Source organism: Mus musculus, chromosome X (assembly GCF_000001635.26).
Source record: "Mus musculus strain C57BL/6J chromosome X, GRCm38.p6 C57BL/6J".
NCBI classification, from domain to species: Eukaryota; Metazoa; Chordata; class Mammalia; order Rodentia; family Muridae; genus Mus; species Mus musculus.
Window position 1 is genome coordinate 52,355,707 of NC_000086.7, and position 25,855 is coordinate 52,381,561.

Consider the following 25,855-nt stretch of genomic DNA (forward strand, 5'->3'; position numbering starts at 1 on the left):
GACATTGGAAGAAGGGAGTCTAGCTCTTGCTCTTGCTCCTTCGCCTGCTTGCTGCGTGAGACTGAGTAACTGCTAGATCCTTGGACTTCCATTCACAGCTGCGACTGAACCATTGTTGGGAATTGGGCTGCCGACTGTAAGTCATCAATAAATTCCTTTACTATTTAGAAATTATCCATAAGTTCTGTGACTCTAGAGAACCCTGACTAATACAGAAGTTGGTACCAGGAGTGGTTCTAGAGTAACAGAAGTACAAGGATGAATCTTTTAAAATACTGGAATTGGCTTGTTGATCCACCAGCACTTTCAAATATTGAAACCTCTCCAGATTCTCTCCCTCCTGGGAGCTCAGAGAATTTTGAAGACCCATGGTTGAAACTATATTCCGAACTTAAAGAAGCTAATGCCCTTGATTTTCTTAATGAATTAGGTGATTCAGTGCACAAAGCTTTCTACAAGATGGGGAAAAAATCGAAAAATGATTTTACTGGCTGGCTGCTCTTAGTATCTGTGGAAAAAATGATGAATGAAAGGAAGGAGTTGTGTGATAAAATCGAAAGGCTCCAGACACAAGTAAACGATCTAAAAGTTGCTAAGTGTGTCCTTGAGGAGAATCTTCTCTCTTGTAGCAATAGAGCTCAAGTTGCAGAAAATCAAACAGAAACTCTCATTGTAAGGTTGGCTGAACTACAGAGAAAATTCAAGTCTCAGCCTCAGAGTGTGTCGACAGTTAAAGTAAGGGCTCTAATTGGCAAAGAATGGGATCCTACAACATGGGACGGGGATGTGTGGGAAGACCATGTTGAAGCTGAGAATTTTGAATCCTCAGATTCTCAAGGGTTTGCCCCACCTGAGGAAGTAGTACCCTCAGCCCCACCTCTTGAAATAATGCCTTCCCCACATGAGGAAATTAATTTTGCAGAGTCTGCTTACGGCCCACCAATAGTTTCTTCTAGACCTGTAACCAGACTCAAAGCAAAACAGGCTCCTAGAGGGGAGGTAGAAAGTATAGTCCATGAGGAAATTCGCTACACTACTAAGGAGCTTAATGAGTTTGCTAATTCATTCAAGCAGAAACCTGGTGAATATGTGTGGGAATGGATTTTAAGGGTGTGGGATAAGGGTGGAAGGAACATAAAACTAGAGCAGGCTGAGTTTATTGACATGGGTCCTCTGAGTAGAGATTCTAGGTTTAATACGGAAGCTCGCATAGTTAAAAAAGGTGTCAAAAGTTTGTTTGAATGGTTGGCTGAGGTGTTTATCAAAAGATGGCCTACTGGAAATGACTTGGAGATGCCTGATATTCCGTGGCTTAGTGTTGATGAAGGGATTTTAAGACTTAGGGAAATTGCAATGCTAGAGTGGATATATTGTGTAAAGCATAATTGTCCACAATGGGAAGGTCCAGAAGATATGCCTTTCACCAGCTCTATAAGACGCAAATTGGTGAGAGGGGCACCAGCACATTTGAAGGGTTTTGTTCTTTCCCTTTTCCTTGTGCCAGATCTTAGCATTGGAGATGCTTCTGCTCAATTAGATGAATTAAATTCACTGGGTTTAGTTGGATCCCGAGGTAACAAGGGCCAGGTGGCAGCATTGAATCGCCGGAGACAAGGTGATCCTAGTTATTATAATGGACAGCGTAGACAAAAGAATGTTTATAATAACATACCCAGTAATGGTCAGCACAGGAGAGGTGAAATTTATAATGGCATGACTCGCTTGGACCTTTGGTACTGGCTAATCAATCATGGTGTTTCCAGGAATGAAATACATAGGAAGCCTACTGCATATTTGTTTGATCTGTATAAGCAGAAAAATTCTCAAACAAATGAAAGAAAGGCTACATTAGATCGTGGTAAACAGCAATCTCGGCCAGTGAATCAATTTCCAGACTTGAGACAGTTTGCAGATCCGGAACCCCTTGAATGAAGGGGTGGCCAGGTTCCTCTGAGGAAGGATCTTGATAAGACACTCAAAGGTTTTGCTGTTACCCTTTCTCCAGTTCTTCCCCAGAGGGACCTACGGCCTTTTACAAGGGTAACTGTACACTGGGGAAAAGGAAATAATCAGACTTTTCGGGGTCTGCTGGATACTGGTTCTGAGTTGACACTGATCCCAGGGGATCCCAAGAAACATTGTGGCCCTCCAGTTAAAGTAGGGGCTTATGGAGGGCAGGTAATTAATGGAGTTTTGACTGATGTCCGACTCACAGTAGGTCCAGTAGGTCCCCGGACACATCCTGTGGTGATTTCCCCAGTTCCAGAATGTATAATTGGGATAGATATACTCAGAAATTGGCAGAATTCTCATATTGGTTCCCTGAACTGTAGAGTGAGGGCTATTATGGTTGGAAAGGCCAAATGGAAGCCTTTAGAGTTGCCTCTGCCAAAGAAAATAGTGAATCAAAAACAGTATCGTATTCCTGGAGGAATTGCAGAAATTACTGCCACTATCAAGGACTTGAAAGATGCAGGGGTGGTGGTTCCCACCACATCTCCATTTAACTCTCCTATCTGGCCAGTGCAGAAAACAGATGGATCATGGAGAATGACAGTTGATTACCGAAAACTAAATCAGGTAGTAACTCCAATTGCAGCTGCTGTACCAGATGTAGTTTCCTTACTTGAGCAAATTAACACATCTCCTGGCACCTGGTATGCGGCTATTGATCTGGCAAATGCCTTCTTCTCAGTACCTGTCCATAAGGACCACCAGAAGCAATTTGCTTTCAGTTGGCAAGGCCAACAGTATACCTTCACAGTTTTGCCTCAAGGATATATTAACTCTCCTGCCCTGTGTCATAATTTAGTTAGAAGGGATCTTGATCGTTTGGATCTTCCACAAAATATCACATTGGTGCACTATATTGATGACATTATGCTGATTGGACCAAGTGAGCAGGAAGTAGCAACCACTTTGGACTCATTGGTAACACATATGCGTATCAGAGGATGGGAAATAAATCCAACCAAAATTCAAGGACCATCTACCTCAGTGAAATTCTTAGGAGTCCAGTGGTGTGGGGCATGCAGAGATATTCCTTCTAAGGTGAAAGATAAGTTATTGCACCTGGCCCCTCCTACAACCAAGAAAGAAGCACAACGTTTAGTGGGTCTATTTGGATTCTGGAGACAACACATCCCTCACTTGGGTGTGTTACTTAGGCCTATTTACCAAGTGACTCGGAAAGCTGCTAGCTTTGTGTGGGGCCTGGAACAGGAGAAGGCCCTTCAACAGGTCCAGGCTGCTGTGCAGGCTGCTCTACCACTTGGACCATATGACCCAGCAGATCCGATGGTACTTGAGGTGTCTGTGGCTGATAGAGATGCTGTTTGGAGCCTCTGGCAGGCCCCTGTAGGTGAATCACAGAAAAGGCCTTTGGGATTTTGGAGCAAAGCTCTACCATCATCTGCAGACAACTATTCTCCCTTTGAAAAACAGCTCTTGGCCTGCTATTGGGCCTTAGTGGAAACTGAACGTCTGACAATAGGACACCAAGTCACTATGCGACCTGAACTACCCATCATGAGCTGGGTACTATCAGACCCTGCAAGTCATAAAGTGGGACGTGCACAGCAGCAGTCTATTATCAAATGGAAGTGGTATATACGTGATCGGGCCAGAGCAGGTCCTGAAGGCACAAGCAAGTTACATGAAGAAGTTGCTCAAATGCCTATGGTTTCTACTCCTGTTACAATGCCATCTGCTGCCAAGCATGCACCTATAGCCTCATGGGGTGTTCCCTATGATCAACTGACCGAAGAGGAGAAGACTAGAGCCTGGTTTACTGATGGCTCTGCACGTTATGCAGGCACCACCCAGAAGTGGACAGCTGCAGCATTACAACCCCTTTCTGGGACAACCTTGAAAGACACAGGTGAAGGGAAATCTTCACAGTGGGCAGAACTTCGGGCAGTACACATGGTATTACAGTTTGTTTGCAAGAAGAAATGGCCAGATGTACGATTATACACTGATTCATGGGCTGTAGCCAATGGATTGGCTGGATGGTCAGGGACTTGGAAAGATCACAATTGGAAAATTGGTGAGAAAGACATCTGGGGAAGAAGTATGTGGATAGATCTCTCCAAATGGGCAAAGGATGTGAAGATATTTGTGTCCCATGTAAATGCTCACCAAAAGGTGACTTCAGCTGAGGAGGAGTTCAATAATCAAGTGGATAAGATGACCCGTTCTGTGGACAATCAGCCTCTCTCCCCAGCCATCCCTGTCATTGCTCAATGGGCACATGAACAAAGTGGCCATGGTGGTCGAGATGGAGGTTATGCTTGGGCTCAGCAACATGGGCTTCCACTCACCAAAGCTGACCTGGCTACAGCTGCTGCTGATTGCCAGATCTGCCAACAGCAGAAACCAACACTGAGTCCCAGATATGGCACCATTCCTCGAGGTGACCAGCCAGCAACCTGGTGGCAGGTTGACTACATTGGACCACTTCCTTCGTGGAAAGGACAGCGTTTTGTTCTTACTGGAGTAGATACTTATTCTGGTTATGGATTTGCCTTTCCTGCACGTAATGCCTCTGCTAAAACCACCATTCATGGATTGACAGAATGCCTCATCTATCGTCATGGTATTCCACACAGTATTGCTTCTGACCAAGGAACTCATTTCACAGCCAGAGAAGTACGACAGTGGGCCCACGATCATGGAATTCACTGGTCTTACCACATTCCCCATCATCCTGAAGCAGCTGGTCTGATAGAAAGATGGAATGGCCTTTTGAAGACGCAGTTACAGCGCCAATTAGGTGGTAACAGCTTGGAAGGCTGGGGTAGAGTTCTTCAGAAGGCAGTATATGCTTTGAATCAGCGCTCGATATATGGTACAGTTTCACCCATAGCCAGGATTCATGGGTCCAGGAATCAAGGGGTGGAAAATGGAATAGTTCCACTTACTATCACTCCTAGTGACCCTCTAGGAAAATTTTTGCTTCCTGTCCCCATAACTCTAGGTTCTGCTGGCCTAGAAGTTTTGGCTCCAGAGAGGGGAGTGCTCCTACCAGGAGCTACAACAAACATTCCATTGAACTGGAAGCTCAGACTTCCCCCTGGTCATTTTGGGCTTCTAATGCCCTTACACCAACAGGCTAAAAAAGGAATAACAGTGTTAGGAGGGGTGATAGATCCAGATTACCATGGGGAAATTGGATTACCTCTTCACAATGGTGGTAAGCAAGATTATGTCTGGAGTGTAGGAGATCCCTTAGGGCGTCTCTTAGTACTACCATGTCCTGTGATTAAAGTCAATGGGAAACTACAACAGCCTAATCCAAGCAGGATGACAAAGGACACAGACCCATCAGGAATGAAGGTATGGGTCAATCCTCCAGGAAAAGAGCCAAGACCTGCTGAGGTGCTGGCTGAAGGAGAAGGAAATACAGAATGGGTAGTAGAGGAAGGTAGTTATGAATACCAATTAAGGCCACGTAACCAGTTGCAGAAACGAGGATTATAAAGTAATATGAATGCCCCATTGTAAATTTACAAATGCGTTTGCAATTGTACGAGGAATAGTTATATCATGTTAGGCGTATTTACAACCTTGTTATTGTTTCATGTGAACATGAGATATTATTTGTGTCAAGTTGACAAGGGGTGGATTGTAGTGGCTATTCCTGGTTGTCAACTTGACAATATTTGGAATGAACTACAATCCGGAATTGGAAGGCTCACCAGTGACCCTTATCTGGAGGCTTGGAGATCCTTATCTGGATCTTGGTTTGAAGATCTTGAGCCATAGTGGCTATGGATTCCAGAAGATTGAATCTCCGAGTTAAGGAACACACCTTTAATCTGGGCTATGCCTTTCATCTGGGATTAAAGGTGTGGTGGAACACACCTTTAATCTGGGCTACACCTTTTGCTGGAGACAATATAAGGACATTGGAAGAAGGGAGTCTAGCTCTTGCTCTTGCTCCTTCGCCTGCTTGCTGCGTGAGACTGAGTAACTGCTAGATCCTTGGACTTCCATTCACAGCTGCGACTGAACCATTGTTGGGAATTGGGCTGCCGACTGTAAGTCATCAATAAATTCCTTTACTATTTAGAAATTATCCATAAGTTCTGTGACTCTAGAGAACCCTGACTAATACACCATCCTAAACAGATGAGACTTTATCCTACTTTGAATGAGAAATTCTTGACACCAAATGGGCAGGTATTGACTGCTCTGGCCTCAACTCTTTACAACAGGCAGGAAAACAATTTCTGGAATTTCATTTGAACCTTTACTGAAATGGGCAACACGATAAATTACTAGTATTTCCTTGAGGACAAAAACTTCTGTGGTAGTTTCAGAACAGCAAAATTAGTTGTAACTTATAAATACACTTAAAACAGAAAAAATGCTAGTGACAAAACTAAGCTAGAGAATCAGTTTCCCACAGCGTCATCTGGGTAGGGAGGTATTATGAACATTCTTGGTATTTGTGAAGTCTTCGCTCCACATAGGAGTCTGGAGCAGAAACAAAAGTTGGTTTAAAAAATATAGCCTAGTAAATTCCAGAACTAATACTGAGAACCAAGAGTGGTTCAATTCCTCCCCTAACAAAAACTAATAAATGCTCACATAAATTAGAAACTGAAAAAGAAATAAAAAGGACCTTATTTTCAATCGTGGGAATCTTACACATGAACTATGTGGCTTATGAGGAAGAGGGAGTATATTACACACCTGTGCCCCTTCCCAGGAAATGGGCCCAGGACTGAGCCTGAACCTATCCCCTCAAGGTTACACTATGGGACTGTTAATGTAGAAATAATGTTACTTTATTCCCTTAGTGAGTATAGTATTTCCGCTCTATCAACAGAACCATAATCTGAAAGGAGGCAGCTGAGAATGTCTGTGGAAGAGAAGTTGAGTTACTCTGGGAGATGCTCATAAATGCTCTAATTCAACAGGATGGACACACAAGCCCAGATAGGAAGACATCTCTGCATTTATAGACAGAAACGATGGAAAGTAACATTACCTGGATTCTCCATTCACATGCAAACATAGGCAAGTTAACTTGATTCTACCTCCTCACTGCCAAAAGTTTAGGCCAATTTAGCCAGGCATTCACTGAATCCAGATGTTTGGCAGTATATAAGAAACAACATCTGGATAATTGATTGAATTTTCAACTATACTCACTAGATGCTTGGCAGCATGCCTGCACCGCCTCTAATGGCTCCTTGCCTCAGTTTCTCTAGCTATAAAGAGGGGATAAACATTTATCACTTGGTGAGGATGATAAAAATCTTTAAGGGTAATGAATTCTTGAAAAGAATACTTTTATGAGAGTATTATATCTCATACAATTCCAGGTTGGATTCCCCTACCCCTAAACAACTAGTCTTGAGAACATGCCGTGACTGAAATAATGTTAAGTGCTATAGAAAGCTAATGCATTATCAGTGTTAACATCTTTATCATCCCAATCAAAACTCTGTTCTTTTGTCATTTTCCCAAAGAATCTCACTTTCACACTGAATAATGGCCAAAAGGTGAGTTTTAGCTAAGGATGGAAAAGATGTGTTTTATGCATATAAAGCAACACAGGTGAGAATAAAAGAAAGTCAGTGTGGATGTTTGGAGCCAGACCAATGTTAACAGGTAAAACTGGTCTATCAATGACAATCAATTGTTCAATAGTATTTGTATAGAAACGGAGAATGTGTACCACTGTTCTGCAAGGAGGGAGAAGAAAGGAATGCTGATGGTGAATTTGCCCTCTCTTTGTTTACCTCAACCTCTCCATGGATTAGTTTGTGTTTTGTGGCTGAAAGTTAGATGAAAGAAAAAAATTTAAGAGCGAACAGAAGCAAAGTAACAAAGGAATCTGCACTCACATAAAACTCAGTGGCTAAAGTACCGATGCTCCCTTTCGAAGGTAAGTCCCGCCTACAGGGAAAAGCCTAAACAGCAGCTCTGGAACAACCATTTAATAAAGGCCTGGCGTGCAAAAACCATTGTATTTATGCATATGTATATTTGTGAATATGCTACTACTACCTCAGGAGTACCACTGATGGGATAATGAAAGCACTGATTTGCCTAAGGTTATATATTAAAAATACATATATAGTATATACATAAATATAAATATATATTTATAAATATTGTATGTATGTTTATGTATATATTTATTCATGTATATTTAATTTATTTTATATTTATATACATTTAATTTATATACATAAGCACATATATATGCATGTACTTATAATATATACATATATATTAAAATACATAATTCAGACCCAATATGGAAGCAAATTCATATTCTTTAACTGTAACTGAAGCCTTTACAAAAAGGCTTGCTGTAAGCATCTTGGTAATTACTAGATCATATTTAAGCCTGTATCTTCTCAACTTTTCCCCTTTTCAAGTGGATTCAGTCCACAGGTCTTTGTCTGAAATTGCTTTATGGCTGCCCCTCTCTACTTCTCTTTACATAGTCCTCCCTTGCACATGGTTTATAGCAGCTCTTAACATTTGTTCCACTTAAGGCTCTTCCCCCTAGCCTAGCTTACTCTGTGTTTCTGCCAGGTCACCCTAAACTAGTGTGAGCAGCATCTCTCTACGCGCTTTATCGCCTATCACACTTTATCTTTCTTGAGATGTTTATGCTTGGGTTCTCATCCAGGGAGGCTGTTAAAACAGAGTACTACATTTCTTTTCAATCTCAGAAGTCTCTGGGACCCAGGAGAACACATATATACCAGGTATGCCTTAAAGTCTGTTGACATCTATACTCAGGAGTAGAGGCACAGTGATGGGCCCTGAAGTTTTGGTCTCACCAAATGCAGGATTCTAACTGAGTAGTCTCACCCAGATACAGTTAGTTGGGGTCATTATAAATAGTCTGAAGACCAATTCTGCCTTCACTCCTAGGGGAAGTGGTCACATTGTCTTTGCCTCAGTATCCTTTGAGACACATTTGGAAAAAAAAAATCACACTGCTGTGGCCATGTGCTCAGCAGCAGTAGCAAGCATTTATTAAGTGCTCACTGAGCTCAGAGCACTTTAGGAGACACTGGAAGAGTTCCTCCAAGTGTGCTTTCAGTATGCTCATGATGCAATCCAAGTGAAATATGCTATCATTAGAAAGCCCTTGCAAACAATTTTCTCAGAATGCTAAAAATTCACTAATGTTCACACAGAAAATAAAATTAGGCTTGTGTCTTCACACAGAACCCTCTGCCCGTGCACAAACATTTTAGTCCCATTCAATTCTTCCCAAGCTACAAATAGTAGCCCAGTACCTGGGCCCTCCCAGTCATGGAACATGGCATGGCCCAGAAACACTGTCACTGTGGCATATGGTGGCCTTTCTGGTGGCTTTTTTTTAAAAGTATGTGGCCACAAAGCAATCACAAGCAGATGGTACAACCATACTTCTATTTGTGACTTGTAAAACTCCCTACAAGAGGGGGAAAGTATGTGTATAGGTCAAGGAAATGAGAGGGATGAGTCAGAATTTGGCAAAGGGGCTGTGAAGCAGGGTCTCCAAGATCTTGCTGGTGGTAGTGAAAACTGACACACTCTCACTGGAAATATTCACACCCCTTAATGCAACAGCACAGGCTTGTAAGAAAATCATCTCTGATCAAGAGACGGTGCTAGAGAGAAAGAGGCAGCTCAGTGATGGAATGAAACTGGAATCATTTAGGATGTCTATCAATCATGATGAACAGACAACAGAATGTTACTTGGCCACAGCAAATGATTAATAGGAGCACGAGAATGTGTTGTCAGTGTAGTATGACTAAAAAAAAATTATGAAGCCAGGCATTGTGGTGATACCAGTATGATTTCTCTCTTACTGCAATATCACAATGATTAAAAATGGAGTGAAAGATGTCAATTTTAGCAGGTAAAATCATTGAAGAACATGAATAATTGCTGCTTCCCCACCTGCCTAAATATTAGTTTCAGCAATGAAAATCATCTGCCTCATATTGATTTCTTTTGCAGTTCCACTTCTGTTGGCTATGACACATACCTGGTTAATGTGCTTCAGTTTGTCAATGATCTGGCTAACCACCGGCTCAGGGCCCTTCATTTTCAGCTCATGGAGGTTAAACTGATTCTTCATCCCGTTCCTTGCCGCCTTCTGGCTGTATCTATAGAGAGGAAGGGAAAGAGAAAGTTTGACAATGAGAGTCCCAATCAACGAGACTGACTCCATTGGGTACCAACAGTGCAACTGACTATAAATTTTCTCCTGCCTTTTAGAACATGAGACGGCCGACTAGAAAGCACTGTGCCCGGGGACGCTCAAGGTCACGGTCAGTGAAAAACACCATTAAAGACTAGCTCTGCCTGTGCTTCCCACTCATTTGAAGGAGAAAGACCCTCCCATGCTCTTTACCTCTGCCTTCCCCTCATACCCCTCGTCTCATAATTTCCTGTGGCCCCCACAGGAACTGTTTTTCTGTTCAGGGAGCTTTTTCAACCCGATGCAGCATACATTATGCCTGCTAGCTTGCCTCCACGGAAGAGAAAGTCATGGCTCGGGAGAGGCTTGTTGACATTGTCCTGCATGGGGAATCACAGGCTTGGCTTTAGAGCTGAAGGATGTATTAAGGTCTCTACGGATGTCCTCATCAGGAGGAGCAGGGGGATGATTTGTAATCCAAAGCCATTCATTCTACCTTTATCCCCAGTGTCAGGCTTTTCTGGCTTCAACCGGGACAGTGATTCCCACTTGATTGGACATTTTTCTGTACCCACAGTTCCAGATCTTAATTTTAACCCGAACTAGAATCCTGTCATACATCCTGATTTGCATCATTTTCTGTCCTAATATCTATACTGTGAACATTTCCATTTCAGAATATACTGAGCTGCTTTGTTCTTATTATGCTGCATGACTGTATCATAATTTATTTGTCCAATCTCCTACTGATAAACTAAATTATTTGTAAAAACTTTGATAATACAAACAATGCTGCAAAGAATAGCCTTGTGTGCGGATTTAAAGTTGTTATACTTTTTGTACAGCACTTACAGTTGAGTTTATTCCTGCTGAGAAAGAGAGACAGAGAGAGAGAGAGAGAGACAGAGAGGGGGGGAGGGAGAGGGTGAGGGAGGGAGAAAGAGAGAGAGAGACAGAGAGAGAGAGACAGAGGGGGGGAGGGAAAGGGGGAGGGAGGGAGAAAGAGAGAGAGAGAGAGAGAGAGAGAGAGAGAGAGAGAGAGAGAGAGAGAGAGAGAGAGAGAATCCATCGTATACATATGGTCAGCTCCTAGAGGCTTTGTAGTTTCCTGGCACCGAATGAAAAGGCAACCACTGAATTGTCAGATCACCGAGCCAACTGCCTTCATGGAATCTTTATCAAACAGTGCACTCAGTATTAGCCACCCCTTTTGTGTCCGTAGAGTGCTGTGCAAATGTGCTTCTTCCCTGATGATACCAATTCCGACTTCTTTCTTTCCTCCTGCTATTGCCTAAGGAAGAGCCCCTATGCACAGATGAAGATGTAGGATTAATTCAGAAATGAACCTCAGGAATGTGTTTTTAAAGATCCCTCCATGGACTTGTCCATACCAAAGCTCGCCAAGCACATTTTTGTGCCTTCCTACAAAACAAACATTTTCCTGAAGCTCATTATCCTCACCAGAATTGGAGAAAGACATGGAAGCTTAGCAATTTGGTCCTGGACTCCCATTCTAAAGCTATTATGAATATTAAATCTAATGAACCTCATAGCTGATCCCTTGGTGATTCTCTTGTAGGAGGGTTCTCTGCCTCTCCTCTAGTTCTCCTTTCTTTTCTCATCTCTCATTTTCTAGTCATGAATTAGAACTAAACATGGCCAGCTCAACACTGCTCCACAATCCCATGGTGACTCAATTAAAAAAAAAAAGGCAGCGCACCTAAAAGCTCCCTCTTCTCTTTTATTTTGTTCTGACAGTTGAAACAGCGTTCACTGTTGCACTGTATCACGTGCTATTTAAATCCTCCAGGAGCTCGAGTAAATGAAGCATGGTTTCTGGTTACAGAAGTGTTGGGAAGGGCTGGCTTGTGGTTTAGACATAAAGCTCTCCTTTATCTCATTTCTGTACAAAGCACTAGGCAAATGTACTCATCCAACTGTTGCTCATGGTTGCTAAAATTCAGTGACGCTATTTAAATACTCTGTTTTTATACTCTCCTGTAGGTACTCGGTACACTCTTCTGCCTCACATCTTTTCCTGTATCTTATCTCTCTATCCTTTCTTTCTACCTTAGCTTGGGAAAAAAAAAAAACACTGAACCAGATTTTAAAAGTAATGACTGTCATAATGGAATATGAAGCATACATTAAAAGAGCATAGTAGATCTGTATGCACTGATAGAGAAGAAAGGCCAAGATACATTAAAACAACAAAGACCTCACAAGTTGAGAATGTCCAGTGTGGGTCTATTTGTGATAAAAATGGGTTTGTACAGACATTATAATAGGCTTTTTCCACCTGTCTACAGCTTCCCCTTCTATAGAATCACTGGCTGGCACACAGCAATAGCAATAGACTGACAACATTAAGTGAAAAACTACAGAAATCATTAATTCATAAGTTTTAAATTGAGTTTTGTTTTAAGTATGATAAAACCTATACCATCCACTCATTCATGCCTAGGATATAAATTATTTCTGTGTTCAACAAGTCTAAGTTGTCAGATTGACTTCAGAGTGATGGAGAGATCATAAAACTTTTACTGTAATACACAGCTAGAATTGTTTTATGATATGATTATTAATCTGTTCATGTCTAATTTCTAAACTAAACTTTGTAATAGTTGTCTGTTCGTTTTCTTTTCAGTGCTGGGCCTCAGGCATATCAGGCAAGGGTTCTCCCACTGACCAACATTTCCTTTCTTTCCCTCATCCTATCAAAGATCAAAGTTAGGACCTTCTGCCTGCTAAGCATGAGGTCAAACCTATATTGCCAATCTTCTCCTCCTAATTGTGTTTCCAAACTGTGTTTGATTGAATCCTTGGACATAGAGAGATGACTATTCATGTGGGGTTCAGTACTATCATTCTTTTAAGGAACCAACCAGGGGTCCTAGGATCCATCTTTTACAAAAGGAGAACACCTGTACTCTCATGTGTTATAAAACTGCTCAAATATGTACAGAAAACAAGAAAGTAGTGGCAGCTGTTACTTTCAATAAGTGCTGGGCAAGACTTGCTTATGTATTTTACAACTTGATTTATCTTCTGTATTTTATACCATGGATTTTTGTTTCTCTGTGTGGTGCTGACAACTGAACCTAGGGCCTTGCTCATACTGGAGAAGTCCTTTGCTATTGTGTCACATCCTCAGTCCCTCCTGTGAGCTTTCTAAACCTATGTAACTATTAGATTTAAAAAAAAAATAAATGGAATTGCACATCACAGTTAACTTCAGTTTTTTTCAGCGTTTGTAACCATGATTGACAAAATTTGAATGTATTTATCATGTACACTGTGATGCTCAGATATGTGTATATCTAGTGAACGATTTCTAAAGCCAGTTTAATCTATCCATTACTTCACTCCATCATTTCTTTTGTTCAATAACTTAAAAAAAATTGACTGTGTTTACTTTAAGCACATGTGCCTCCCTGCAATAGCAAAGGGACACAGATGGTGTGTTCTCAGGGTATTTCATGGGACATGTGTACTCTGAGGGTCAAAGCCCAAAGGGAATCAGCTAGGGATGTCTCTGGAGTTTGCAGTTAATGAATTCATTCAGCATTTCACTTCCATGGGTCTCCGCAGTGCTGCTGATGCCTGCAGTTCATGATAGTCTTTGAATGAGGTTGAGCCATCATAGCCCCAATTCATCTGCCCCACTCAATTCTTAGGGGATGCCAGAGACAGGAACACTCATTAGCCTCGGGGGATTTTCATGGTGCGTTATCTGGTTAGCAATACTTTTCTGTGGCTTGATTAATTGTCCTCCTCCTTTCACAACTGCCTCTTCCCAGAAGTTTTAATATGCTTCTGGCAATAAAAGAATAGAAATGCCCACCTCCACCGAAACAGGGTGCTTTCTTGGCTGTATATATTTAGCATGATGTTAGAGGTGTTACCTTTAAGCACTTCGTGCAGTATCCCCCCCCCCTCCTGTTTGGATCTATTCAGCACAAAAATGACTGCCGTGATACTAAGAAAACCCTATTTGTGCACTGAAAAGGAGAATGTTTCTCCCTTTCAGGCAGATTGGTTAAGGCCTGGAGGGGAAGGGGGGGGGGGAGGAAACCTGTGTAAAAGCCTTAAAGAGAAAAGGAACCTAATTAAAACAGGACATCTGGGCATGCTTGTCCTGGGACAGTTGAAGCAAAGAGAGCACTTGTAAAAGAGGAATAGAGTCAAACAAGCGTAAAATGGGCGAGCTTTTCTTCCTAAATCTGCACTGGCTGAGGCAATCAGCAGATGCAAATGGAGAACGCTGGAGATGGAAGTGCCTTCACAGACCAGCGGGTCCAACCCCCTTGCCATGTACGTGAAGAAACAGACTCAGCAAGGGACTTTTCAAACCGCGAATACTACAAGTTTCATACTCAGAATAAAACTCTTTTCTTTAGAGGTCCCTCAAACATATCCCGTGCATTCCTAACCCTGCTGGTTCTGATTTAGGGCAAGGGGCTTGCTAGAGACTTCACTTTCCTTCTTGCCCTAGGCATTAGAATGGTGGTAAGGGTTTGTGAACAAATCTCAGAAGGACTGACTCCTGGCTAAAAGGATTTGATTTCACAAAAGTTTACATTCAATTGCTGCCTGATTGTGGCTGGGAGAAAAAAGAAAAAGAAAAAAGAAAAAGAGAAAGAAAAAATAAAAGAAAAAGAAAAAGCAAGCAAGGAAAAAAAAAAAAGCTATAGATCATGCATGCTCAGAGCACCATCTTATGGAGAAACTGTGGCATGACAATAAATGGTCTGTCATCCTTGAAAAATATTCTGGCTTACAAGCACTAGGGGAAAATGGTAAAATTTAAAGAGAACAAATAGCTTAAAAAAAAAAAAACCTAGAACACAGAGTAGCAAAAAGCAACTTATTAAGAGGCTTTAAGAAAAAACTGTTTTCTGTTGGAGATGCAGCCTTAATTGCATAAATACACAAAAATAAAAGTAAAGATGAAGTTAGCTGAGATTTTAAATGTGTTTAATAAAGAAAGTGACAATTTTTCCTAGTGATTTGTGGACATTTTTTTATTTATGTTTAGGTAATAGTTTTTACCCCTGGTTACCCTGGGACTTGCAGTATGTACATTAAGCTGGCCCTATACTGATTGCAAGCATTAAACCTAGATTTTGGTGGATATAGTCAAAGAGAAATATTTCATCACTTTCATTTTTTTCTAACTGCAACACAACAGTTATAAACAACGTCAGGGCAAATTTTCAATGCTAACAGCACACTCATCCACGATATTCCAAGAAATACCTGTGTTTTCACACAATTGCCTTTCAGAAATTACAGAGATTTTAGTAGCAAGAAAGAAAATGCTGTGGAAGGAATCAGAAGAATGCAAAGCCATTTACATCTCATTTTAGAAGACATTAACATGGTAGGAGAGTAAGTGAGTGTCAATTCATTTCTATCCTTGTTTTAAACCTCACTTGAGAAAGGGCTAAAAGATTACTCTTGGAATATCAATGACTTAAATCCAGAGATGCAGTGAATAGTTTCTAGCCGGTGAAGAAATTGATATTATCCATTAGAGTCTGTGGCTGGGAGAAGCAGTTGGCTCAGCAGAGAGGGGATGATAGAGACAGGGACAGCACCACCTGTACCTCAGTCTAGCCATCAAAGGATCCAGGACAGTGACAAGGAAACCTACCTCCCAAGTGCTAGGATTACAGGCAAGCACTATACATCCCTCCCCCTATATAACATGTTTACAAAAGGGCCAAGTCATGTGGTAGAAAGAAAATTGGGCTTATATTCAAAGATATAGATTCAAATATTGGTTTGAGCTGGGCTTGGGGATATAGGCCTGAAATCTTTGGTACTCTAAAGGCTGAGGCAGGAAGACTGTAGGTTCAAAGCCTGTCTGGAATTCCAGGTGAATTAAAGACCAGCCTGGGCAATTTAGGGACACCAGGTCTCAAAAATGATAAAAAAAAAAAAAAAGAGGGCTGGTAAGGCACTTGCCTAGCATGTATGGTTCAGTCCCCAAATAAAAATAAAACTGGCTCTCCTTCAAACAGGTAAGGAATAATGTCACTAGCATGTTGTGGGGGACTAGTTGATATGACAAATGCTATTGAGTTGAGATTATATAGGCTATGTGCTTCCAACTGTGCCTAGAACACGGAATGTTTTAGTGGAGAGCTCTTTTGAAAGTATGAAAGACAGTACTAGACAGATAGTAGACCTTCAACAAACATTTGCAAAGAACTTCCTGAGAGCACCCAAATGAACCTTGAGAACAATACTTAGGAGAAGTTTCAACTTCCCCACGCCCACACTGAGAGAAACCCAACACTTCAGTTGTCTTCAGTCTGGTTCTATAGGGCCAGAACATAGGATCAAGGTAAAAGAACACTGAAGAGTTTTCTTTGTTTGCCTTTGCACTTGAACTCTGATGGCTAAGCGACAGGCACTAAATACCCAAACCTATCCAAGGGACAGTGTCTATCAAGGAAGAACCTGTTGGCCAGGAATGTCAAGTGCTTCATACTTCATCATGTTGTTTTGAATGTCCAAATGAATTGCCAGAGATCTAGAGCAAAGGGCAGACTGACTCCATAGCAATGGGAACTGCTGAGATCCTTTACAAGATAAACATTCCTGTTATCGTTTGGAAGCCTCCGTTCCCTTAGCTACAGTTACGGGCAGGTCTCAAACCCTTTTACCTGCAGGGTTATTGCCCCTCCACCTCCACTCTCCCACCTCTGCTCCAGGTCTTGGGCCAGAGGAAACAGAGCTGCTAAAGGTGTTAGCTTAGCTGACTCACCTGGCAAGCCCCAGGCTTTGGAATTCCGCCTTGTTCCTCAAAGCCATTCTTTCATGCTCTTGGAGTGAGCCCTGGGTGTTCAGGCACGACTTCCTCTTGCCTAGCACTGCTTCATATTTCTCTGGGCTCTCTGACCTGAACTCTCTCCCATTTCCCTCACTTGTATCCATCCACCTATGCCTCTACTTCGTTTCCGGGCAGACATTAGGGCCTCAGTAGAGAGGTCTGTGGGGCTGATTCGAGGTGGAGGGCCTCCCCCCAACAAAGCTCAGTTTATAGTTCTAATCAAACAGTCTTGCTGGATCTGCAGTCTTTGACTGGGGGCCTGCCTTACACTGACTGGCCTTCTGGTCTCCCAGCCAGTCTCTTCCACCTATCAAGTCACCCTACTTTAGTGATTCGTCGCTTTCTCCACGACAGACCTACTTTTCTTTTTTTTTTTTTTTTTTAAAGATTTATTTATTTATTTATTATAAGTACACTGTAGCTGTCCTCAGACACTCCAGAAGAGGGAGTCAGATCTTGTTACAGATGGTTGTGAGTCACCATGTGGTTGCTGGGATTTGAACTCCTGACCTTCGGAAGAGCAGTCGGGTGCTCTTACCCACTGAGCCATCTCACCAGCCCCAGACCTACTTTTCTATGCCTTACTAAATGTTACCATTCAAGTGGTATGGCACATACCACTTGGTCAGACTAGCCAGAGAGATGGCCACAGCCCACAGCCCACAGCCCACTCCTTCCAGCCTCATGTCCATCCCTTCAGACTACTCACTGGGCTTCCAAACCTGCTAGCCATAGAACATCTTGAGTTCAAACAGCAATGGGAGGTTTGTGCCACTTAAAAGGTGGTTGTGATACAAATCTGACACATCTGGGACTTCCGCTGTCAACATGTGATGGAGGGTATAACTCTACTTATTACAGGTGGAGGATCTTTTGTCCAAAATGCTCAGGACTGGAAGTGTTTGGATTTCCCCGCACCCCATCCCCCAATTTTGGGATATTGTCTGGTGTTTAATAAGATATCCTGTAGATGAGACTCACATAAAATTTCTTCTTGTTTCCTATATTCTTTATCTACATAATTCAAACCACCTAGGGGTATGGGGTATTTGTAGTGTACCTACATTTTGGCTGTGACCCATCACGTGAGGTCAGGGGTGGAATGCTTCCAATGCTGGCATCCTATCAAGCATCAGGAAGCTCCGGATGCTGAGGCAGGACTTGGGAATTTTAGTGTTCACATTGTGAAGTACTAAAAGATAAAGGTTTCTATAGCGCAGCATCCGGCGGACTGGAATAGTGTGCTTCTCACAGCGGGAAAGGGGCTAGCAAGGGTGAGGGAGCCAGTGTGAACCTGGGCCCAGAACCCTGAGTTATCACACACTGCGGGACTACTCTGTCATTGCCTTCTCTTAACATCAGTGTTTCAATTCCTGAACCGACATCCGAAAGCAGCAGGGAGAAAGGACACTCAGTGAGTCTTCATCTGGCGGACTAGTGACAATGTAGAGCACAGAGAGAGGTGACAACCAGTCTAGACAAAGAGCTTGTCACCGCCAGCGGCTCCTGATCAGACTAGCCCAACTCTTGGGCCCGGCGCTGGCACCTTCTAGTCACCAGCCATCAACGAGAGTCGAGTCGAAGAATAACAGAGGGAAAGTGGGTGAGAGCTCCAGCGTGAACCGGGTCCACTCCGACTCCCCAAGCTGCTCGCTCAGGTGTCCCCAGCAGTTTGCACCTGCTCTGCCACCAGAACAAGCCACTCATTGTGTGAGGCTGCAGGCGTGGCGGTGCTAAGCAAACAACAACAAAATGAGTCTCCTGAGTGAGCCTAGAGCAGATGGGAGTCCAGGAAAACTTTACTAAGCCAAATAAAAGTGACTGTAAAGCACTTGGTAAAATATAAAGTGCCGCATAAATACTTTAAAAAAGCATGCAGCAATTCACACAAGGACAACTGGGTCAGAAACTACCCAAGCTCTCTAGCTGAGAAGTTCTTAGAGAGAGTGAAAATTGTCTTCCACCCTCTGGTTGCTAGGCCACTTTGTATTCCTCCACTCTTACCTGCCCTTCAGGCCTTGGCACCTCTCTAGATAGAGCTCTCTGGTCACTGATCTGGCTCTGTGGCTAGAGGGTGTCTGATTTTCATTCCGAGCAGTTGTATTATTCAGAGCAACAGTGATTGAATTGCATTTCTTTCTGCTCAGAAACCCCGTCAGAGCTGTGTGGTCCTCTAAGGGAGCCGATTTCTTTAAGATTTAATTACTTGAATCCCACCCCAAACTCTCCAGGATCAGAACCTGAAAATGACTGTGACAACATCTCAGACAGCTGGCCTGCCTGCTCCCCTGTTAGCTGCTGGAAGGCTGAAATGAAGAACTCACCGAGTTCCTAATGAGACTGATTATACCTCGGGGCTCTGTTTAACTACCCTCGATGTGGACTATCTGGGAAGCCATCAAAGGACAAACAGAAGTAGAAATTCAAAGTCACTCAGGTGGCTGCATGGCATTCTTCTTTTCAAATTCCCAGTTCCCTCCCAAATCCTCCCACCCACTACCCCCATAAACCAGCCTAGGCCCCATGTCATTTAAAAAAAAAAAAGAATAAAGAAAGTTACCTGTCTAAAAGAGGTTGAAGGAAGAACGAGCAAAGGCAAGCAAAGGGCGCCCTCTAGCTGGGCACTGGAGTAGCTGTAGGGCAAAGAGCTCTCTATTTTGTTTAAAACAAAACAAAACAAAACAAACAAACAAAAAAAACTGGAGAGATTGGAAAGGCCTGATGGACCTTGTTTGGAACTTAGGGTAGGGCGAGGAGCAAAGAAAGGACTAGATTTACCTGCACAGAGCACTCATCCTTAGTGGACTAACAACGAAAGCAAACTTAGGTTAGAGATTCTATCAAGAAGAAGAAAGCATAAAGTTCTGAACCCCAAAGAAGAGCCAAGCTTCTTCCAGCCAGAGCAGTAGAGTGGATGAAGGCATGAGCTGGCTGGCTGGCTGGCTGGCTTTGAATTTCATCCACTTTATTAGCACAGCATCCTCTGGTAATATACACTTAGTTATATCAGTAAAAATGGGAAGAGGAGGGGAAATGGTACAGCCCACCACAAAGGCTGTTGGGATAATGAATGTCCACAAAGTACATAGCACACAGGGCCTGGCAGATGGCGAGCATGCTAGCAAAGGGAGCTATTATCATCCCTAACCATGTCTACTGGGTGAGTCCTGCTTTGTGAAGTGTCAAACTTGGAAAGGATGTAGGAGTAAAGATAGCAGCGTTTGGGAATCCTTCAGGCAGGGGAAGGTCAGAGGTGTTAAAAGAGGAAAAGCCGACAAACCAACAGAACGAGGAAGCAAAGTCCTCATTGGAATGACATTTTTTTCCATATTTAGTAGATGCTAGAGACATAGGAGCCTAAAGGTGACTAGCTATTGGCAATTTGCCCAAAACTGAAGGGATTTGTGGAACCTGCGAACTTCTATGTTAAAAAGTAGAAAGTCCCAGGTGAACTAGACTGGCAAACTTAACACTGTTGGCACCTGAAACATTTGTTGCTCAGGGTGAATTAGTTTGTCTTGAGACAGGGTTTATGTAGCCCAGGCTAACCCAGACTTGCTATGTAGCCAAGGATGACTTTCCTTGTTCTACCTTCCCAGTGCCCAAAAATGGAGCTCTGTGTTCCCATGCTCAATTTATGCAGTGCTGAGGATCAAATTCTGCCCCCCCCAAATTGCTTTATTATTTTTATATTTTAATAACCAAAGCACAGTGCATTGTTGCTAGGTGCTGTCCGCCGTCATTGAGAAAAGCTGAGCTATCAGTCAGTATCCATGGATATGGATTTTTTTTAAACTGGCAAATTCTTTGTGTCCAGGAAGGAAGAAGAATATCTTAAATAGGCTTCCCAGGGGGCATGATAATCAGTCTGAAAATGCTGTTCCTTCGCAGGACAGTAACACAACAATAGCCTCATTATCAATGATTCTCATTTGTTTATTCCATTAGCTCATCCGTGCTTCAAGTTCCGTCCCCAACACTATTATTACTTGCGTTTGAGAGTAATATAAGTGCTCCTTCTTTGAAATGATGTTACTCAGACTTTTTGTTCTTTACAACTGACACCTCCAGTCTCTGAGGAGCTTCCAATCCGGGACCGATTGCTTTATTCAAGACCACGGGCTGACTTGTTTAAAAATAGAAATCTGTGGGGCCAGGTAATTTGCTTAAAGAAAAAAAAAATAAATTTAGAGATATGCACAGAGAGAGCTGCTCGGGAGGCTGCTTGAGGAGGGCGTGCTTGCAAAGAGAAGCCAGTGATGCTGTGCTCACCATCTAGTGTGCAGCCCCATTTACTCAGGGCAGTGTTCTCCCTGTATCAGACCTGCTCTTCCACATTAAAATCTAGTATATGAAAGGTGCTTTCAACTTCCAAATCCATTTCATGTGCATGATTTTATTGGGGGCTCACCACAACCCCTTAAGAGATTAAAGAGAAAGTTCAGGTGACCTGCCCGAGGAATGGATGCAGTGTCCCCAAGGGGATGCTAGGTCTAGTCCTCAAGCCTGCTCCTCACAAAAGCCAATGTGTTGCTTCACCCTTTTATTATTATTGTTGTTGGATACTTTATTTACATTTCAAATGTTATCCCCTTTTTCTGGTTTCCCCTCTGAAAAACACCCTCTCCCCATCCTCTCCCCCTTCCCCCTGCTCCCCATCCCACCCACTCCTGCATTCCCCCACAATGGGGCATAGAGTGCACCAGGTACAACGGGACGTTGACACATACGAACAGAACACACGATACTATCTTTAAGTACATAGTGAGAAATTAGACACAGCCATGTAAAGGATTTCTGGGCAGGGCAACTGGGAACATGCTAAAGGAACCTGAGATGTAAGGACACTAAGGCATGGGGCAGAGGATTCAGAGTTCAGGATAAATAGAGGTGGGCCAGCCCTACAGCTTTGAAATTCTAAGCCCTTCTAGGACAGTCCTTGTCTTAGTTTTCCATAATAGATTTTGAAAATTAGCACTTTAGTATGAATATTTACAGAGCATAACCGGATATATGCCCCTCTAACTCCAAGCTTTTATCTCGAATGGGACACATTAGTCTAGTTCCTGTGAACAGGGACCAGTCCAAGCTTTGATCCCAGAATGGCACCTAGAAGCTAAGAAAGAGGTGATGAAGTGCTCAAAACAAGAAGAGGGTTGAGCATAGAGCCTGGATGGCAGGAAGCCCTGGGTTCACTCCCCAGCACAACATAAACAGGCTATTGTAGCATACACGATGTAATCCTAGCACATCGGAAGCAGAGGCAAGAGGATCATACTTTCATTGGCATTCTCAGCAACATAGTAGGTTGTATAGGCTGTGCAACCCCGCCTCAAAACAAAAGTAAGAAAAGACAAGAAGAGTTCATCATCATCATCATCATTATTATTATTATTATTTTAAAGTTCCATCTCCCCACGTGGCTCACTGAGATTACAGGGAAACAGTAGGAAAGCTGCCCTGACTCCCGAGCTACAAATGGAGGTGCATTCCCTTCGCCCAGAAATAAAGGAGACAAACCCAAGGATCGAAGCTAGCCTTGTGTAAAACTATAAAGTTCACTGGCTTGAAAAATTGGGAAGTCATGCCAGACGTTAATGATCTGTCTCCTCTTCCACAACTGTTTAGTGAAAGGTGACAGGAAGAAGTTCAGAGTGGTAAGCAATTGCTCTGAACTGCTAACTAACCCTATTCTGGTTTCTAAACTGGCTGTGGACTATCACTCAGCACAAGAACAGAGAATTCACGTTTTGCAGAAGAGATAAGATTTAAAAAAAAAAAAGAGTGGAGGCAGGTCACGCTCTTCCTGAGAAATGGGTCCTCAAGGGGAGCTGCTGCATCCAGGCCTAGTGACGTTTGTATAAATGTGCTTACTTTTTTCTCTGCTGAGGATTGATTCTAGGGTTTTCTATATGCTAGGCAAATGCTTATTCTGTCCCTGAGCCACACCCTGGAATCAAAAGATGTCTTGATTAACGGCTTTAACAGCAACAATAGCTAATATTTTTGATGGCACATTTTAACAATATTGTTAAAGTCATTAGCAATCTTCTAAGTGAACAATTACCTTTATTTTCAAGTGGGGAAGCTGGGACTTGGAGAAGAAAACAAGCTGAGATATATGGAATAGAAATTCAACCCTAGACATGTTGACTCCAAAAATGCCTCAATAGCCCTGCTTCATGGTACCACGTACCTTTCAAATGTGTCTCCGGTTTTCTGTTTGTTTTGGAAATTCATTGTTACTTTTCTTTAATTGTCAACTGTTTGTATCTATAGCAATACAAATAATCAGATACGTCATTTTCTTTTAAGAAAACCACCAAAGGTTTGTACCCCGAGGCAAAACGTGGGGTCAGTAAGTATAAAGAATGGGTACTGCCAACCATTTCCATTCCAACCCCAGAACCACAATGACAGCCATCACACCGACCAGGTAGGCTCTAATGGCAAGCCATCGCGAGGAAAATGGCTTCCTTAAAAATACTTCTCTCTATGCTTGGCACTCCAAGTCCAAAGACTCCATTTTCTTTGACACTCATGGGCTGACTACCAGAAGTAATTAGAAAAGTATTTCGGAGGCTTTGTTATTTGGGAAGGTCAGAAGTATTCTAATGAGGTGATAAAGGAAACTGACTATCTGACTTATCAGGAAAGGTGAGAAGACTTATCCAGCACCCAAGATTGAATCAGTTCTTTACCTAATTTACAAGCTCTCTGAGGGGTGCATTTTAATTTGTGGATTAGCTACCAGAATGTATATGGCCCCAGGCCTGCTGGTCCATTCATACGGATATCACTAGAACCATTCTAAGAATTCTTCTTTGGAAAGCTCATTGAAAGCTAGTGTCCGAAACACAAACAGCTCCATTATTTCACCCTCTCAGACTAAGTGGGCCCCAAAAGATACAAGCCTGCTTGGTCAGTAATCCCATTCAACAGTTCCGTTTCCCAAAACTCATAAGCATTAGAAAACAAAACAAAACAACACAACACAACAATAACAACAAAACCCAAATCCAGTTTACCTATTAGGGAAGAAGATGGCCCATAAATGTTGTCCTTGTTACTGACTTTTGCACGGTCCTCTCTACTATGCTATGAATGGTAAGGGTGGTGCCAATGGTTGTGCTTACATTCCAGAAGACATCTCTGAACTGGGAAGGAGGCACCAGCATCCCATCTTTCAAGTAACTTGGTGTTAAATGCCCCACCACAGCATAGAGCTCATGTTTGAATGAGAGTTGAGAGATCTATCTGGATCATTCTAAAGACTGTACTTTCTTCAAAATACCTCCCTTACCTGGGTCATGTTTCCTAACGTCTCAGGTTCTTAGTACTAGAACCCTTAGCATGTACCAGTGACAATCCGCTGCCTGAGATTCATCTTCCCACTGCAGGTCTCTTTCAAAAGATGATGCAAAAATAATATTGGGAGGATGGAGAACACCAACGAAATCAGTCTGTAACCTACAAAGTTCCTACTTTGCCCTTTGAAGACACAGGAGCTCACATATGTCACTTTAATAATTTCTTTGAAAGTAGTCATTTCCCTTCATGCCTCCGCTGCTTCACCTTTCCAGGTGCAGTGGCGGTGAGAGAAGACTCTTCTTTTTGAATCTTGATGAAGAAGAAATGATATTTATCGAGGACACATATATGATGGGGACCTACCAAGAAGACACTCAAATGCTCTCTGTATAACAAAATGATCGGAGTCCATGGACTGCTGGCACTGTGTAATCCAAGGACAAACATACTCTGCTGAAAATACTAAACCATCCAACCTTCAACAGATGGTCCACAGGCACAGCCATACCCTGCATGAGGATGTCTTCTCCTAACATTTAAAACATGACATCCAACCAAAGGCAGTGTGCTTTGTGTGAGGCACAGGGAGGGGACTAAGCCATCAGTCAACAGGATGACCCATTTTTTTTTCTCATTCAGTTTTGAAGGTAAAGCTACTGTGTGTGGCACCATAAAATAATCTTAAGGGATAAATGTTACTATATTGTCATGGAGTGAGTCCTGATAAATAGCTGTCGCTAAGGACTATGTTTGAGATAAATCTATGATGAAAAATATAGCAATCTAATCCCCTAGATGGATCATTACACATGCGTACACTCCAGACATATCTGTCTTGTTCTAGCATAATTTTTTTTAAAAAAAATTCTTAGCAGCCATCAATAATATTTCATGGTGGCAAATTAAGTAATTTTCTGTGTAATGCATTTGTCTCTCAACGCTTTTTCACAAACAGTATTGACTTAGCGCTCTAGGATGATATCAAACATGTAAACTGCTACACTAGCAAACAGCTGGATCCCTCCATGCTTTTATTCTAAGATATACATAGCAGTTCATCAGGTTGGAATGAACAGAGGGTCCTGATTCTGCTTCCTGGAGAACTGATGAATGAAATCCAAGGAAGTTCGAGAGAGACTTAGAATTGTGGACAGAGCTAGCAATAAACCAAATAAAAAATGCCATGTTTGCTCTCCTACCCGCTATCCATCCATTCATAAACAGAAGAACAAGAAGAAACTGATGAAGCATAAGTGAAAAGACAGAGCCAGAGAGTTAAAGGGTAAACCTTCATTTCTAAGTCTCAAATGATATTGGGCTAGCTACTGAGTAAGTATTAGCTACACTGTGCTATTAGGGAGCTCTTAGAGTTCTCTTAGGGTGCTACTGAGGGAGCTCTGAACCAAATGGCCCAACTCAACCCAACTAGTTCCATTTCCATATTCCAAGAATTTAATTTTCTCTTGTCCTCCCTTCCTGTTGGCTCTAAATTCTGTCCTATCAATTTGCTTCCCTATTGTCCTTTTTTGGGC

At 42.4% G+C, this 25,855-nt stretch overlaps 1 protein-coding gene and 1 non-coding gene across 2 annotated transcripts in view; both read right to left on the reverse strand.

The window, feature by feature from the left end:
- The window catches only part of Gpc3 (glypican 3), a 341,549-nt gene that overhangs the window by 83,281 nt on the left and 232,413 nt on the right, over positions 1 to 25,855 (reverse strand). The window contains exon 6 of the mRNA NM_016697.3: positions 10,016 to 10,136. Coding sequence (NP_057906.2) covers positions 10,016 to 10,136 — 121 coding nt within the window. The remainder of the gene's footprint in view (positions 1 to 10,015; positions 10,137 to 25,855) is intronic.
- On the reverse strand, positions 22,415 to 22,475 carry Mir6384 (microRNA 6384). The gene has a single exon (NR_105805.1). It is a non-coding gene; the product is annotated as a microRNA 6384 (primary transcript).